At 33.7% G+C, this 18,745-nt stretch overlaps 1 protein-coding gene across 1 annotated transcript; it reads right to left on the bottom strand.

The window, feature by feature from the left end:
- Positions 1-8,212: 8,212 nt before the first annotated feature.
- Positions 8,213-17,690, bottom strand: LOC21392599 (disease resistance-like protein DSC1). Its single transcript, XM_024174468.1, has 7 exons — positions 17,211-17,690; positions 13,668-14,748; positions 13,276-13,572; positions 12,283-13,188; positions 12,038-12,133; positions 10,925-11,959; positions 8,213-8,400 (listed from the first exon to the last, which is right to left on the bottom strand). Exons 1-6 carry the CDS (start codon positions 17,681-17,683, stop codon positions 10,931-10,933), a joined length of 3,882 nt encoding a protein of 1,293 aa, XP_024030236.1. The 5' UTR covers positions 17,684-17,690; the 3' UTR covers positions 8,213-8,400; positions 10,925-10,930.
- Between the last annotated feature and the right edge of the window lie 1,055 nt (positions 17,691-18,745).

Here is an 18,745-nt window from a genome sequence, read left to right as displayed (position 1 = left end):
TTAACTTGAGTATTTGGCCATTGATGGTTTGTGTGAGAGAGAACGTGAGAGGAGAGAGAGAATGAGCGAGAATAAGAGAAAGAAAGTGCAAGAACCCTAAAAATTTCACTATATAAAGTATCTGATTAAGGCAAGATTACGTGCCTGATCTTATCCTCAATTATTTCCTCTAAACAGATTAAATTTATACTGATTAGAGGTAATTAGTTTAGCTCACGTAAGTTAATCTACTACTTACAGTCCAATATTAATTTCTGAATAATTCAATATTGTTTTATATTCTTACTCGCGTAATATTTCAAACTGTTTCAAGTCTTAAAATTAATTTTAGACTGAACAAATTCTAAATTTTAATTTTCTGTATTCTATCTCGAGAATGACGTTTCTGACAGTGTCAATTCCCGAGCTCATATTGTATCAATCTACTATAGGTATTTATCTTGTGACTTTAACCTAACTGTTTGGCAATTAAGGATTTTTTTCTTCTTTTAAAATGTCAGTGCGTTTTTTTTTATATGCCGCTAACATCGTGCTGTGCTTAGAGATTCTTGAAATTAAGATTCTCAAACTATACTTGTACTGAAAATTATTCTGCCTTAAAATACGGCGAGAATTTATCGATCGAATTTACTTGATCGAAACATGAACTTAACATGAAATTTGCTATAGAATTTAGGAATACATATATTAATTCCATAAATCCTCCATTCACAATATAACATAATATTTTCTAAGAAAATCCTTAGCTTAAAAATACATGAATTGTATTATTTAAGGTCTGAAATTTTCTCAGTCATTACACTCCTAATGGTATGAGGCCTTTTAGGGTAAGACTCAAAAACAAAACTGTGCGGGCTCAGGCCTAAAGCAGATAATATCATACTGAGGGGTGTGAGTTGTTACATAAAATCTTGTTGCTTGCTTTTACTATATAATGACTTCATGTAAGTTTCTTAATTTCCAAGATACTTTACACATTATGCTATGTAAATATCTATAAGAAGATGCGTTAATTATTCTCTATTTCTTCTTTTCATTTTTCTGTGTTGTCGTACGATTAACTGCAAACTGTTTTCAAATAAGATGTTTCATTCGTTTACTGTATACGTTAATGATCATTTACACCTTAAAAAAAAAAAGAAAAAAAAAACTTTTCTTTTACTTGCGGTACAAGAATTGTATTTTATTGTACACGTTTATGCTTTTTTCTTTTTTTTTTTTTTGTGTAGAGGAATTTATTTTCATCACATTCGTATATATTCTAATGGTCACTTTCTGTTCATTCAATTATTACTAAACTCCGTGTCAAAAAAAGAAAGAAAATACTTAACTGTGTTTTTACAACGAATTGAACTACAATAGAAAGAAGTTTCCAGAATTAATTGATCAGCTTTGAATGGAAAACTCAAACACGCTTGTGCTACATGCTTTGTGATCAAGGACTGAAATTGCTTTGGTGACGATATGCTTGCGATCGAGGAGTTTTAGCATTTGATTCTGTGACGACCCTGCTGAGTTGGCCGTCACTGAAACTAACCTTTAACTAATAACTTCTTAAACTTTCAAAATTTGAGAGATTTTTTTTTTTGAAATGTTAGCTAGAATGCTACAACACATTTTTTTTAAAATGCTGTAAGAATGTTGTAGCATTCTTTTTAAAATGCTGTAGGAATGCTGTAGCATTCTTTTTTTTAAATGCTGTAGGATTGCTGTAGCATTCTTTTTTTTTAAAATGCTGTAGGAATGCTGTTGCATTTTTTTTTAAACTTACTATAACGACATAAATTCTGGCAGTTTACACAAACTTCACGTTATACTACAAACTTCCAAAAATACAAGTTTATAGACGTACTTATCAAAATCTTTTAAAACTTTAACTACTGCGGAAAATGACTGCATGCGGTATCCCATCCCCAACCTCCACTCCGCTCGTCCGCTGCCTCGCCCTCAGTCCATCATATGTTTTGTGCAGGTTGCTTACCTATAGTATAAATATTCTATGATGAGCTTTCGCTCAGCAAGTAGGAACTATCTCTCGCAAAATAACTGTAAGTTCACATGAATAAATATGCATGAGCCAATTATGCTTAATTATGATCATGTCTTATTAAATTCTTATTATCTGATCTTATCTTACTTACTTATGGGCCCGAGTGCTCATACCACTTGCGCGCAATCATCGGGACGTGAGGGTTTGCCAGGTCCCCAACGACCCCGTGATTATAAACTGAACTGAATGCCTCCCTCTCAGAGGCTGGGACGACACTCAACTGAGATTATTCTTATAAGTTGCTCTTGACTTATTAAGGTGTATGCAGTATGACATGGCATCACATACAATACATAAAGCATAAACATGCATATATAACATGTGTAACTTTTTCTTTAAAATATATTCATACTGTAGGTGAGATTTCTACTTACCTGATTTACAGAGCTGGAATTCACTTTTCGCCAAACAACCTAGTCTCTTACTTGCTTACTTCTGAAAATGAACACACATTGAGAGTGTGATCTTAACTGTCGTTTGCTATTCTATTTTAGCAACTTATGAAGGAAAATCTAACCCTTTCCTTAAAGCATGTATTCCTCTCTTTTACTGAAGGATAATTTACTATAAGGATCAATTTATAAATCCTCAAAATCTTATTTTTTTTTCTTATTTGCCCTTAACATCCACTTGCCTAGATTGAAATTCAATTACCCAATCTAGTAACTTATTCTCCTTAATCTACCTCATTGGACTTGTTATGACATTAAGGCCCAATTCGGCCTCGAAACTTATTCACAGCATTCTAAACTCTTAGGCCGTTAAAATTTAAACTCAAATGGGGTCTCATAAATTAAATGCAGGCATTAGACCCACATCCAATCTTCATAATTCGAAGGACTTAACGTATTGGGCTCGTAGGTGTCCGTCGGGATGATTTGCTCGATAAACCATTAAATTCTTTAAAAGAAACCATTTTTCTTGAAAACTTTCTTTACAAATATTTCCGTTAAAATGAGGTTTAACACTATAGTATTTTACTGAAATCACATCTCAGGTTCTTTGATAACTTTTGTTAAAAACCAACACTGTTCGTTTTGTTTAGTTAAAACTGTACAGTTTTTAAAATCTGCGTTTTAATACATCTTAGAATCAGATTTTAAAAATTTATTCTGTGCAACAATTCTTCATCTCGTCAAGATCTAAAATTTTTGTTTTTAGTGAAAGTTAAAATTCAGCCTCTAAAGGCCTCGTTTGGCTGAAAACAGTGGCCGCTGTTTTTTTTTTCGAAACTGTGTTGGACAGCCTGACCGTTTTTTTAAAATGGCTTCAAACTTGCTTTAGAGTTAAAATTGGGTTTTGTCACAGTCACAGAAAAACGTTCAAAACATCGAGAACCATAATTTTAAGTTTAGAAATATTGAAAAATCTCACTCTAGGGTCCCCATTTTCGCGTTCAAAGTAACTGAAAAATTTTTCCTCCAACCCAAAATAAGCAACTTAAACCAAACATAAGCATACCACATAATACTAATCAAACTAACCTCAAAACACACAAAACCAACATAAAACTCACACACCCTTATTACAACTTATCTCCTCAAGAACCACAAATTACATCCTTGATTCACAACTTAATTTTTGGTAGGAGAATATAGGAGAAAGGTTTAGAATTTATACCCTTGAAGAAAATCCTTGGTTAGGCTCCTCCTAGAATACTTGATCACCTTCTTCTTCCTCTAAGGTTTGTTAATGGCTTGGAACTAGAAGACTATAAGAAAATTTGAGAAGAATATTTCTAAATCTCAAACTTAACTAGAACATAAGAAAGAGAGGGTTTAGAGTTTATACCCTTGGAGAAATGCTTGACTAGACTCCTCCTAGAATACTTTGATCTTCTTCTTCTTCTTCTATTGTTTGCTAGTGGCTTAAGGTTAGGAGAGTGAGAGAAAATTTTGAGAGGCAATGGGTAGAGTATGGCCGGTTTTGGTGTGTGGAAAATGAGAGGAAATGTGCAAAATGGCTAACCTAATGCGCACTAATGGTCTAACATTTATAGACTTTACTTGATCTCTTCTTAGTTCTTAATTAAGCCTATCAAGCTAGCTTAATTAGTAAAGTTTTTGGGTTAATTTCCCCTTGCTTGGCCGGTTGGGTGCTTCAAGAGAGAAGTGCAGTAAGCATTCTTGTCAAATAGTTGATTTGATTCATCTCATCATGAAATCCTCTAGCACACTCAACTAACCAAAATTTTGCTATAATCTCCCTAAGCATGGCTGGCCAAGTGAAGAAAGAGAGGGAAAAAAAATAATCATGAGTACTCTCCATCTTCCCTCATCACACTCCATCCAATTCTACACATTAACATACCCCTTGTACTTTTGTCCACTCTGTTAAGTTTCTCTTTGAAACTGTTAAAAATTATACTGGCTATAATTTTCTCCTGTATATGTACTAGATGCTAGTTCGTATTATGCTTGGAGATTCTTGGAATTAAGATTCTCAAACTGTATATGTATTGAAAATTCTTCCGCTTTAAAGTACAGTGAGAATTTATCGATCAAATTTACTTGATCATAAAACATGAACTTAGCATGAAATCTGCTACATAATTTAGGAATATAGATGTTAATTCCATAAATTCTTCAGTCACAAAATATAACATAATATATTTTTTTTCCAAGAAAAATCCTTGACTTAAATACATAAATTACATTATTTAAATTCGGAGTCAATCGATCAGGTATTTTTATTTTTTGTGCATGAGAACTGTATTTTAGAAGGCTTTTCTTTTTAATTAGAAATGAAGTGGTACTGAATTATGTTATTGCAATTGTTTAATTTTATTATAATGTCGTCATATGAGTTTTCTTTTTCCTTGGTGATCTCATGCATTGATTATATGCTAATGCTAAATATATATACACATATATATCATGCTTCTTTTTCTTCATTTCTTTTTGCTGGTTCGTACTGTTATTATGCTATTTCTTTTTTTCTGGTTCATTTCTTTTTAATTGGTCCTTTCTGTGGTATAGGAATTGTATTCTATTCTACTAATTATGCTTACTTGTTTTCCATGCACATCAATATGTTTTTTTTTTATTTTTTATTTCTACTAATTAGAAGATCGTTACAGGTACAACTTTTAGCAATATTTGATAAATGAATTCTAATTTGATGTGAATTCAACTTTGAATTATCCTAAATACTGGATAATCATGTAACATCTAATAATAATTTTTCCTCGTAGATTATTATATTTATGATGCAAATCCTAGTCCTAATAGGATTCCACATGTGATTTTTGGTACGCATATGAATTCATGGTTAGAGTCTGTCTCTTTTTAACTTTGTTTTTGTTATAGTGGCTTAGCTTATTATATTATTTATTAAAATCTTGTTACTATAATAATAAGTCATTCCTGTTTGCTTTAAGAAATGTTTTCAAATAAGAAGTTTCATTCGTTTACTGTGTACATGGTACACCTAAAATTCTGCTTTTAATGAAGATCCACGCGCGTTGTTAAAAAAAAAAAAAAAAAGTTTTATTTTTTTTTCTTGCGGCACAAGAATTCATGTATTTTATTCTACTAGTTTATGCTTTATTTGTTATTGATTTTATCATATTCGTATGTATACTAATTTTCACTTTCTTTTTATTCAATTATTACTAAACTCTCGGTCAAAGAAAAATTACTTAAATTGTGTTTTCATAACGAATTGTACTACAACAGAAACAAGTTTCCAGAGTATATCAGATTTTGAGAGGAAACTCAAACACGCTTGTGCTTCATGCTTTGTAATCAACGAGTGTGAATTGCTTTGGAGCCGATATGCTAGCGATCGAGGAGTTTTAGCTTTTGATTCGGGGTCTATCAATCAGGTTGTGATCAGAGTTCTATTTTCTGTGCATGAGAATTGTATTTTAGAGGGATTTTTTTTTATTATTATTTGAAACGAAATGGTACTTAATTATGTAATATCAATTGTTTTTATTATAATGTCATCATATGAGTTGTTTCTTTTTCGGTGATCTCATGCATTGATTATATGCTAATGCTATATATATATATATATATATATATATATATATATATATATAGACACACACATATACACATATATATCATGCTTCTTTTTCATCTTTTGTTACTTTTTTTTTCTGGTTCGTACTGTTATTAGTTATTAATTTGCAGTGGTACAATGAGATTGATTCTTCCCCTGCTTTTGTTTCTGAGTTCGTTATACGAATTGTAGTCTTTTTTTTTTTTTTAATTGTACGTTAAGTTTATTGGTTATTTCTACTGACTTTATCGTATATATGCTTAGTGTTCTGGGTATTCTATTGTTATTTAACTATGTTTTTGTAACGAATTGTACTACAAAAGAAACAAGCTTGAAGAGTAATTCACCTTCGAAGACGAAAACTTAATCACACTTGTGATCCACGCTATTGCTTGGGAGTCAATCATGCTTATGATCGAGGAGTTTTAGCATTCAATTTGGAGCCGATCATACAACTGCTATATTCCACTACTGCATTTTCTCTATATCTTATTGGCACCAGAGATGTATGACGACATCATACAACTCCTATATTCCAAATACGTCAATGGAGTTGATCGCACTTCTGTTCGAGGACTGCAGATTGCTTTATTGTAAGTTTATGTTTATGTTTTTCTTTCTCCTTGCTTTTTCATATGTTTTTATCATATCCATGCGATTGTAATGTTGTCATTGCTATTAGTTCGCTTTTATTGTCTTTGTCATTTTTATCATGATGCCTTCAACATTATTATTAGTGTCAATTTATTCTGACACTATCATGTGTCTTCATATTTTAATTATCTCTCGAACATGCTAAGAATGTTATTCTATTGCTACTGATCTAATTCTTTAGAATGTACTTTATTGATATGGTTTGTTTTTGTTATACAAATAAGTTTTCATTTTTGGTTAGAAAACATGTTTCCCACAGCAAACTAGCATTCAGATTGAAAATTACTAGCAGCAACTTTGGAGAGTCATGCAGGTTCAGAGTTAGCTTCAGAATTCGCTTCAGAGTTGATCAGAAGGTCCTCAATCAGAGTGAGTTATTAAGCGAACAAAGCCTCAAAACAACCTTAACAAGGGAAGTATTTACGCTTTCTTATGATGTTTTCGCACACACTAAGGGGGTGATTTTTCACGTGGGAAGTATGCATGTAGGTGTGGAAGTGTTTCCCTCTAAGTCTTGCCAAAGTTGTTTAATTGGTCTTGACAGCATGCCATGAGAAAGGACTATGGAATGGCCCACGAAGTAGCGAAATTGTCCGTTTCGCTACTTCATGTACGTTTCACACCTTAAAATGTTACAATAACCATGTTACAATAAGCTAGGTTACATTGATTAACTAAGTGTACATTACTTTATAAATAGTTAGTCATTTTATAACCATGATTAATCAAACAACTATACATTACTCATTTTAAAGAATAAACACATTTTTAAAAAAAATAAAAAAAAAACATCAAATGACAACTTTTTTAGGCATCACACTTATTACTTTCTCACTCAAGACAAAGTTTAGAGGAAATCCTCTAAACTTTGCTCTTTACACTTCCTTAATCAGGAGCTATTCCCCACCCCTTATAGTTCTTTCCATTCAGGCTCTGTCAAGAACTTAGAGCTTTCCTACAGTCTCCACTCGTATACTTTTTTTTGGTATTATTCTGTTACTCGCAATATACGCTAAAATATCACTACTCTTTCTAGTGGTTTCTTTTGCAAAGACATGTCTTTTCTTTCTTTTGCATCTATATGGTATAAAACTCAGAGTTGATAATTTCAGGCCATGCTGGAAGATAAGGACCATTTATATATGGCTCATCTGTAAACTTCTTGCCCTATTTTATGAGATTTCTAGTGAAGATTTTGCAATGAAAAGAGATAGAGAAGATTAAGGCAATTATTTGTCACGCCCCAAAGCAGGGGTTAGTGATGTGAAAGCTCGTTTAAAAATTAAACATAATTATGAAAGTAGTTAAACATTTAGAATTACAATAATCAAAACTAAAAGTAAAATATTAAAGCAATTTCCAAACAAGCTCCACATTTTTACTGAAATTAAATTACAAGAAAGTGATGGGGATTTTCACACTTTCTGATAAAACAGGTTTCAAAACTGAGCCTCTAGCATCATTCAGAGATTCACCCACAGGATATACAATATTGTACATACATGAACATTTAAATAACATTTACAGACATCAACCACAATCTAGATATTCAAAGTTTATAATCTTAGAATTTACAATCCTTACATTTATACACAAGGATGATGGATATAATGTCCTTACTTGACAGTAGCAACTAATTCAGCTACTCTGCGCTACTTCTAGCATCGCCTGCAAGGGGTTTAATATATCTATATAAACATAGAAGAAAAACGTGAGCAGACGGCCCAGTAGGATATATTTTGAAATAAACTTTATAAACAAGTAAGTAAATAAAGATATTCAGTTCCAACACAACAGCTGGAACCTAACATCCTTTTTTTCTAAAAGGAAGTATAAACTTAAAATTCTGTATCACAGGCATCAACAAGTAATTTATACTATGATAAATTACTTACACAACCACAAGCACAAGCCTTATCACCACCGTAGTGGCCCGCTCGGAGTTTCGGGTTCTGGCCCCGAGGGTACTCTATGCATATCCTTTCTAGGCCATCAGCAGGCTTATCAGTTCGCAAGATATCTTTTCTTAAAAAATCATTCATTAAAACTTTGAAACAGTTCTTTATGATTCCAATAGCTAAAATCAAGCTATTGTGTTAAAAATATTTTTCTTTATCAAACCTATCCTTTCTTTAAAACATTTGCATTGGCCAAAACTCTTTAAAAACAGGCTATCAAACAAAAGGACAAGGAATCCTATCTCTCAAGCACTAAACATGTTGCTAGCGTTGTGCTATTCTAGCGTCTGCTTCGTCAAAGCCTTCAATCCGATTCCTCAACTATCATTTAGATAAAACAATGCTTTAGAATTCAATTCTCATTCCTAAAGCAAATGAATCTCAATTATACACTTCGATTTCCTATTAGTGTGCCTTAATCCAATTCAAAGTTTCATAAATCATTTCATGTTTCAAATCATCATTCAAAGGATTTTGATCTCAAAACATGGATTAAAGATGCTAATCCATCTACTTTAGGTTCATAAATGAAACTAATTTAGGTTCTCTTTGAAAATCAGGGTCAAAACAACATTTTAAGACAAATCCGGCTCAAATCACGTGTACACCGGTCGACCGGTGACAGAGAAGTTTTTCTCCACTGGTCGACCTGGGGGGGGTTTGGGGGGGCTGTACAAGTTGGCCGACATGACCGATCCAAAATAAATAGGGCAAAAACCTGCAAATTCAAGTTCCAATCTGAGATATTTCAAAAGAAAATTACTACATCCAAGTTCCAAATGATAAATCTAGGCCAAAGAACCAAGTTTTCCCAATTTTCACCGTGATTTTACCTAAAATCCATCAACATCTACTTTAAACTAAAAATAGGTTTTTCTAACGGAAAAAATCAAGATTCAAGAGAAGTTTTTCAGAAATCTTACCCTAAATCCTTCTCTTGACGTTGAAAACTCCTTGAAGTTCTTTTTTGGTTCAAGATTTGGAAGATTTGACAAATTTTTTAAGAGAGTGAGAGAAAGAGCTATGGGAGAGGGAGAGTGAGAGAAACAACAGAGAGAGAGAGAGAGTGAAACGACAGAGAGAGAGAGCTGAGAGAAAAGGAAGGAAAAAGAAAAAGAAAGAAGAAGGAAAGAAAAGAAATAAAGAAAAATAAGGATAATTTCAAAAGATATTTACAAAAGTAGACTAGAAATTGTGTCTACATATACTTTTAGGGTGAAAATATAAATACTAAAAATATTTAAATCCCTTAGAAACATTTAAACTTAAATACCAAAAACATTCAATGAACATAATTAATTAATTAAACTAGATTAGGCACACTAATAAATCTCAATTATCTTAATTAATCTTGTTTAATTTCTTGAGGTGTTACATTATTAGCTCTTAACTTTTCAGTCTGTAAGGAATTGGACAATCAAAGGAAGAAACAAAAGCAAAAAAGATAAGTACTGTGGTTTTTATCTTCCTGACTGCATATGCATTCATAAACATTGTGAATCAGCAATTAGTGCAACTCAAGAAAAGAAGGTTTTTCCTTTGGCAATATTTGAAAGTGTGTGTTTGGTAGATGACAAATTATCTCGGATATTGTTGCACTACTTGTAATCCAAATTCAGATTTTGATGACTCCTGCCTACTGTTATGGCTCATAAACCATATTTGAAATCCTGCAAAACAATTTGACGAGGATACATACAAATAGAAAATTGGTTGAGACCAAGAAAGACTACTGATATGGATTTTTAATGTCTATTATCATCTTCCTGACTGAAAATCACTGATGAGGCATTCATAAACGTCGGGAAGCAGCCATTACTGCAACTCAAGAAAATAAGTATTTCCTTTGGCACAATTAAAAGATTGGCACTGGCTCAAAGAAAAATATTTGTTAAAAGAAGACTAAGTGGCAGATAAAACTACAAATAAAGTTGCCCTTTTTTCTTGCCATAAGAATCAAATTCAAGTTTTGTTGACTCCTTCAAAGTTCAGCTTATTAGTATTCCTAATGTTGGCTCACAAAGCTATATCAGATTTTCTTATGGATTATTAACCAATTGAAAACGAAAAAGAACTAAGAGCCAAAAACTATTCCACCCAATTTATTCGAACGATAAAAGGCATCTGGACCAACATTAAAAAAAAAAAAAAAAAAAAAATCAGAAGACAAAAGCAACCCTCACTTTTCTGGGCTCCAAAAGAAAGCGGTAATCTCTGCAGTGTTGCAAAAATAGAGAAATTAGTGTAGTATTACCTGCAATCAGGGATCAATGGCGGTAATCTCATTGAATTGAGCTTGCACAGAGGAATGTATATCCGCAATATCAAACGTCTTCTCTTCATGAACGAGCCCATTCCTCGCAAGCCAAATAGTTTCCAAAAGTACAGAAGCATAAAGCAAGAAATCTCCATCAAAATGGCATAATGAGTTTGGATCACCAAATAATACCAGTTCCAAGAAAGAAGCCATGGAATCACAGCAGAGAGAATTTGTCTTGAGGCCCCACCGTGACATGAACCAAAGAGGCCCAACACTCTGGCAGTACAGAAACAGATGGGTGGCACTTTCCGAAACCAAGCCACAGAGCGGGCAAGTGGTGTCCAAATCCACTTGGTAATTAACAACTTCTCGTACTGGCAAACAATCCAAAACAAGCAGCAACCATAATGTCTTGTGCCTGGGCAGTATCTTGAAACTCAATATCTTCTCACAAAGTTGTTGCCTTGACGGGAAACCCTGAAAGCTGAACAAAGGGTATATCACATTCTTTAAAAATCCACTTGGTTGCAACTCGTTAACGACAACATTCGCCTCTGAAAATACATATTGATCACTGATGATACCAAATTCAATTGCGTCCTGGAGAGAAAGCAGGCGCATTCCGCAACTTTTTATTTTGCGTTTTAACGGATCTTCAAAACTAAAGTGAAATGACATCTCTGTTACAGGATCACAGACAAATGCAGCTGCAGCTAGATGCGTGGTCATTAACACATGGTTTAAGTCATAACTGCCTCCAAAATACATGGATTTTGACAAATGTTGGATACGCCTTTCACCATTACTGTTGGTTTTGAGATAGATTTCCCAATATAAATTTTCGACATTGTAGCTATCATCATTGTGGGCATTTTCAACAACAAAGCAAAAGGCAAAACCCAAGAAATTTGTATACTCTGTGGGAACCATCATATCTATTGAATCTCCAACGTTTTGATAGCTAAACCACTCAGGAATTTCATCTCCCGGATAAGAAACAATAACGCGAAGCGGAGTCACATGCCTCTCCTGCACCATAAACAAATCAGGATTAGGTCAAATATGAATTTAGTAGAGTCATCTTAAGAAGAGAAAGAAGAGATATACCTTCTCGAATCTACAACCTTTTTGTGTAAGTGAAGCACGGAAACCAGCATCCAGATGTGGTCTCCTCATTGTCTCGCAACTCAACGTTATCTGACCCTGAAATATCAAAAACTAAAATTAAAACATATATATTTGGTAGAGCAAGAAGATACATATAAATATATACCCTATCAAGTCTGGGTACAATAGTTCCCTTACAATGGGAAAAATTCTAATATTAAATTGAACTTTAAGAAAAGATATACCTTATGTTTCAAAAGTTGTTGTATTGAGGCATAGAATAAAGATCTAATCTGAAATTCAGTTATCACATCCTTGTGATCCAACTTTAAGCAACCCTCAAATGAAAACCGCATCGGAAAGGGCCGATCCCCTTTAGGCGCTTGTGCAAGTAGATTCCATGAATTTGACACCTTCTCCAATGATATGCACCCCTCTACGCTAATAGCCTGTATGGAAAGAGGAAGTTCTGGTAGAGACTTAAGGAACTTGCAATCTCTTAATTGCAAATACTTCAACTTAGAACTTTTGATGCTTTCAGGAATTCTAATAGTATTTGATTCACGGAGATTTAACAAGTCTAGTCCGGGTAAAGAGAAGAGCCAATCGGGTATTTCAGGTACACGGGTGTGTTGGATGAATAATTTTGTAATCCCATCAAGTTTTTCAGTTGACGAGGGCAACTTTCTTATGCGTGCTTCTTGTGTTTGAAGCACTGTTAGATGTTCCATGGGCTCTTTAATTTCTGGCAAGTAGTTTAATGCTAAGCAACCACCGACGTAGAGCTCTTCGAGAGATTTTAACTTAGAAAAGTTGGTCGGAAGGCTCTCAAGCCTTTTGCAATTTGTCAAATTAAATACCAGGAGCTGAGAGAGACGCTCAATTGATGGCGGCACATTCTCTATAGCTGTCCCATCCATATGCAAACGTTGTATATTTTTTGGAAGTTCTGGAAATTCGTCAATGTTTGAGCAGCCAGATAACCTAAGAACCTGCAACAACTCCAGCTTGCCAATGCCTCCTGGAAGACGCTTAAGGTGTATACAGCGTCTGAGATTTATCTTTTCCAAATTTAGTGCCAAAGAGAGGTCTGGAATTTCAGTAAGCTTCTTAGATCCTTCAAGATTTAGAACTTTTAAGCTCACAATATGCTGTCAAGAAAGGGAAATATAGGAATAAATTATATTATGCCTGTTACATACACAACACATTTAAAACAAGTGAAAATTAAACTATACCTGAACGTCATCCCAAAGCTTCTCTAGCTTACTGTTAATCAGGTGTAGCTCAATAAGATTTTGAGGCCAAAATTTGGGAGGCAAACGTTTTAGAGGGAAACTATCCCAATGAAGAAATCTGAGCTCACTAGGAAGACATTTAAGACCTTTTTTTTGAAGTTTCAGCTTTTCCTCAACATAATCAAAAAACCGAAGGAATTTGAGATTAGGCATTGCTTCGAAAAGTCTAGGACTCATGCATATGGCAGCACGAATTTTAGACATGTCTAGGGACATTCCTTGAATTTCTGGGGTTGCCTGAAATTGAAACAATTCAAAAATGAGCATGCAAAAAAAAAAAAAAAAAACACACACACACACACACGAACACACACAATGTATATGGTACTTACAGTATTATTTTTCAAGACACTACAGACATCTTCAGCAAACCAAAGCCTGCTGCGCCTTCCAGGCTCATTAGGAGATTCCTGACGAACAATTTCTTTACCCATGTCTTGTACCAGATCATGCATAGACAGCTGATTGGAACGATCAATTGTTAAAAGAGACCTGTCAATGAGAACACTAATTCCCATAGCAACTCCCCAGCGATGGCTATCGAGTATTCTTTTTGCATCATCCTGTTTCATGCCAATAAAGAAAAACACGATATCGAGAAATATATTTTTCTCTTCGGAACACAGGCCATCATAACTCATTTTCAACACATTCTGAACTTTGTCATAGGGAATATTTTCCAACCTTTTCAGTTCACTTTCCCATTCTTCTATGCTCTTGGAACAAAGGTGACAACCCAAAACTTTAAGGGCTAAAGGAACACCTTTAGCATATTCAGTGACCACTCTTTTTGACATTTCTACATAAACTGGTGAGGGAGAGTTTCCCTTGAATGCTGATGCATAAAATAATTGAAGAGCATCATGAGAATTTAACTCATCAACCTCATATATTCCATCAGCTTCGATATTCGTCAGGACTTGCTTATCTCTAGTTGTTATAATGATTCTACTCCCCTGGCCAAACCAATCACGATCTCTAACCAAATACTCTAACTGCTCGACATCATCTACATCATCAAGAACGACTAGCACCTTCGTACGCTGAAGCCTATCCCTTACAAATTGATTGACATTTACTATTTTCTCCTTCAACAATTCAGAGAAGAGTTTCTTTCGTAACTTGTGAAGTTTATGTCGTTTTGTCTCCTTAATGTTTCTAAGAAAGCAACAACTTTCAAATTGAGGAGCAAAGCGACTGAATATGACTTCGACCAGGGTGGTTTTTCCAATACCGCCCATGCCCCAAAGTCCTACAATCCGAACATCTAATAAACTGAAATGTAGCAATAGTTTAATGTTTTGAACTTGTATGTCAATTCCAACCAGATCCTTGAATTCATCTTTAGATGACGTGTTATCCAACCTGTTTAGAATGTCTTTGACAATTTCCTCAATTACTTCAGACTCGGATCTGGTGTACATACCAAAACAATTAATCTAAGAACTAATTATAAAACATGCACATCAAATTATGAAAGAACACATGGAAATTATCAACTTTTAAAGCGGAAACATGCACATCATATTGAAGGGTGGCCAAATACCAAAATTGGGAATTTATGTTGATTTTTCAATTCAAACACAATCCGGAAATTTTGTTCCAAAAGCGGGTTCGGATGGTGAACTTGATTCAAATTGGACTGCATGGGCCCAGACCTACGAACTGAACTTGCACCAGATTTCACAAGAATTCAACTTAGTACCGAATGAGCTTCATGTTTCGAACAAATTGCTCTCAAAATATTGCATTTTTTATGGAACTGGCCTAGCCCTTAAGGTATCAAATTCAAAATAACGGAGGCTACTTGGCAATTGTAACAACAGAATGGATAATATAAAACATTAAATTCACCTAATGTCTCCCAACAACAGAAAATAATAATAATAATAATTAAGGAATTACAGAATCTATCAAACTGAAAGCTTCAAGTTAGTGCCTGTTTTTTTCCTGCATGGCTCTATGATGTATGATCGAAGGAAAAGAGACAAATTTTTTACAGAGAAGTACCAGAGGTTAGAGAGACCAAAGAATTCCCACTATAACAAATAGAAGATCAAAAGATACTACGACGGTTTAATAACAGTCGTCGTATCCAGAGTCATTAAATGTCTAAGAGATATGACGACGGCTTTAACCGTTGTCTAATATGCACGTGAGACATCACAAGAGTTTAAAAAAGTACATTAGATAATCGTTATTTTTAAAAACCATCGTCTAATATCAACTTTTAATAATGGGTTTTAAAAAAAACTGTTGTCTAATGTGTAACTTTTAACGACAATTTTTAAAAAACTGTCGTTAAAAGTATTAAAAATTAAAAAAAAAAAATTTCCGAAAACTAATTCTTTGCTCAAAAAAATTATTTCTTCGAATGGTATCACTAGTCATTGAACAACACATATAAAAAAATTCAAAACATGTTACAAATTCACCTTCTCGTACATAACCAATATATATGTAACACAAATATTTTAAAGCCAAAAGTCTCTACAAAATCTAAGAACAAAAATACCTAATTAATTCAAATGGAACTCTAAATCCAAACAAAAAAAAAACAAATTCCAAGGAAAATAAATTTCTAAAGATTAACAAAGTACCCATTTCGATGGTCATGATGTAGTGATGGATACGGAGGCGAGGTCATGACGGCCGAAGACATATGAGCATGATTGTGAGGCTCTTGGAGGCAGCGGCCAAGTTGACGGAGTGAGGAATACGTATAGTAATGGGAGCGAGGAGTGTAGAAGAGTTGAGATTTGAGAGGAAAAAAATTGAAGTGTTTAGAGGAGAGTTAGAGAGAGAGTTTGGGTGTGAGGAGAAGAGAGAGAGTTTTGTAGAGATTGAGAGATTTGAGATAATAAACTTAGAGTATGTAAGAGAATGTTCTAAATTATAGATGAGATATCAAAGCTTTAAAAATGTTCTGAAAAAATGAGCGGAAAAAAGTCCGCCTTTTTTTTTTGACATTGGACGACGGTTTTAAAAAAACGGTTGACTAATGTGCGCCTACAGATTTTTCGTGTTCGTACCACGATTTTTTTAGCCCATTAGATGACAGTTTCCTAAAAACGTCATTAAATAGATGCCGTCTAATCTCCTATTTGTTGCAGTGTCCAGAGAGCTCTAGAGCAAGAAATCTGAAATCTCAATACTTTTTCATCAATCCAAATTATGTAATTCAATCACAAAGTATTCTATAGAAAATTAAAATCAACTAATGCTTTCCATCAACAACAGAAGAAAAAAATCAATCAAACCAATCAATAAAGCAACAATCTTCAAGCTAGCTGGTGGTTTCGTTTTTTTCTTTCTTCTTTTTTTTTTCCGTGCATGGTTCTATGATGTTCTATGATCATGACCAAAGGAGAAGAGATAAATTTTTAACAGAGAAGTTAAGCCACTGGAGATTAGAGAGATCAAAGGAGCAGAGAAAGAATTCTAGAGAGTACTAGAACTCGAGCTGGAATTTGAAATCTCAATACTTCTTCATCAACAGAAATCTAGTATTCAATTACAAATCTCCTACAGTTAGACAAACCAAATTAGTAACTAGGAAATTAAACCAAGTTATTACAAGGAATAACTACTAACGTTAAGAACCCGTTTAAGAAAAGTAAAGAAGAGTAATAGGGATGAGAATACAACATTTGATTCAAGCATTCAATCTTCTTTCATAATATGCAAACATGTCCTGAACCGATAATGTAAAAGTAAAACTAATCTTAATATCCCAAAATAACACAGATCCGTCATTCGAATTTAGAACAAAACTAACAAATTAAAGATAATTAGTTATATCTCAAACTTCATCTATTTGAATTTGGTCAATCAACGAAGAGGAGGCTTAAACTTAAAAGGAGAAAGTACCATACCTATTGAAATCAATATTCCAGCCACACATATTGCCTGCTTCTTTCAAAGCACTTCTCCACATTTGCACCTTTTCATCCTCAAAGCGCTTTTCATGCTTGGCAAATGCCGCCGCATAGCTGTTTCGTTGTTGGCGTATGTCTGATGGATCGACATGGTAAAAAATCGGAACAACGAGCTGCTTGTTTACCACTTTGCATCGGAGGATGTGAGCGAGCTCAGTTAAGCACCACGACGAAGAAGCATAATTCTTCGAGAAAATAAGCACAGAAATCTTTGACTCCTCAATTGCGTTCAAAAGCGAAGGTGAAATTTCCTCTCCTTTCTCAAGACGATCCTCGTCTATGTAGGCACGAACTTTTTTCCGACGCAAAGCTGCATAAAAATGGCCGGTGAAGTTGTGGCGAGTGTCCTCACCTCTGAAGCTTATAAAAACATCATACGTTTGTTTTGGAGCAGAAGAAGATGCAGCCATAACTAAGCTCTCTGAAAACAGATGTATATATTAGTAACAGTAATCTGGTATTAGTACAAGAGTATACTCGAAGTCGTGTATATATAGTTTTGAAGTAATTGAACCTTTTTCTGTCAGCATCTTTGTTGAAAAAAAAAAAAAAAAGTAAATAAATAAAAAATAAATAAATAAATAAATATATGCGCAAAATAAAAAATGTGAAAAAAAAAAAGGAAAAGTTGCTTTTAATGGATTAATTTACTTCAGATGCCTGTATGTAGGCCTGTAAGAAAAATGGAACTTTTGACCTTTGATCCCTGGTGGAAACTTCGTGCAAGAAAAAAAGTGAATTTGAGTATATTACGAGTGAAAGTGGGAGAGAAAAAGAGTGAAGGAAAGATTGTCAAGAAAGAGAAGGAAAGATTGTCAAGAAAGAGTAGGAAAGGTCAAAAAAAAAAAAAAAAGTGTGATTGCATATCCTATCTGGTTCTTTGTGTTTTCTTTCATGATGTATCTTGGTCCTACAAATTTCCTTCTAATCATTCTCTTATACCGAAATGCAAAAAGAAGTTCATTTGTCAGTGTTGATTAGATTCATGTTTCAAGGTGTACAGGTTGTAAATCTTTGAACCCAATAAAATATTATGAGATTGTAAGATTTAGAACCTCCAAAAATAATAAATAAAAAAATGCAATTGTAAGATTTTAGAACTCTAAAAAAATTATGAGGTTGCAAGATTTAAAACCTCTAGAAAAATTAAAATAGAATTGCAAGTTTTAGGACTCTATAAAATCATGTGGTTGCGAGATTTAGAACCTCCAAAAAAATTAAAATAGAATTCCAAGTTTTCTTTTTTTGTTTTTGTTTTTAGAACTTTACAAAATCATAAGATTGCAAGATTTAGAACCTCAAAAAAATGTTGAAAGGGTCTTTTCTTGTAGCATTTGGTACAAACCAGGATAAAAATTAGGAGTAACTGCGTTCCTGAGATCCCTTCATGTCCATTGTCAACTTGTTCAAGGGTTTCAGTTTTAAAAACGGCACCATTTTGTTGACTCAATTGGATGACATTTTCTTCACTT

Source organism: Morus notabilis, unplaced genomic scaffold (assembly GCF_000414095.1).
Source record: "Morus notabilis unplaced genomic scaffold, ASM41409v2 Scaffold1296, whole genome shotgun sequence".
NCBI lineage: Eukaryota > Viridiplantae > Streptophyta > Magnoliopsida > Rosales > Moraceae > Morus > Morus notabilis.
This window is presented reverse-complemented; position numbering and strand designations above follow the sequence as displayed.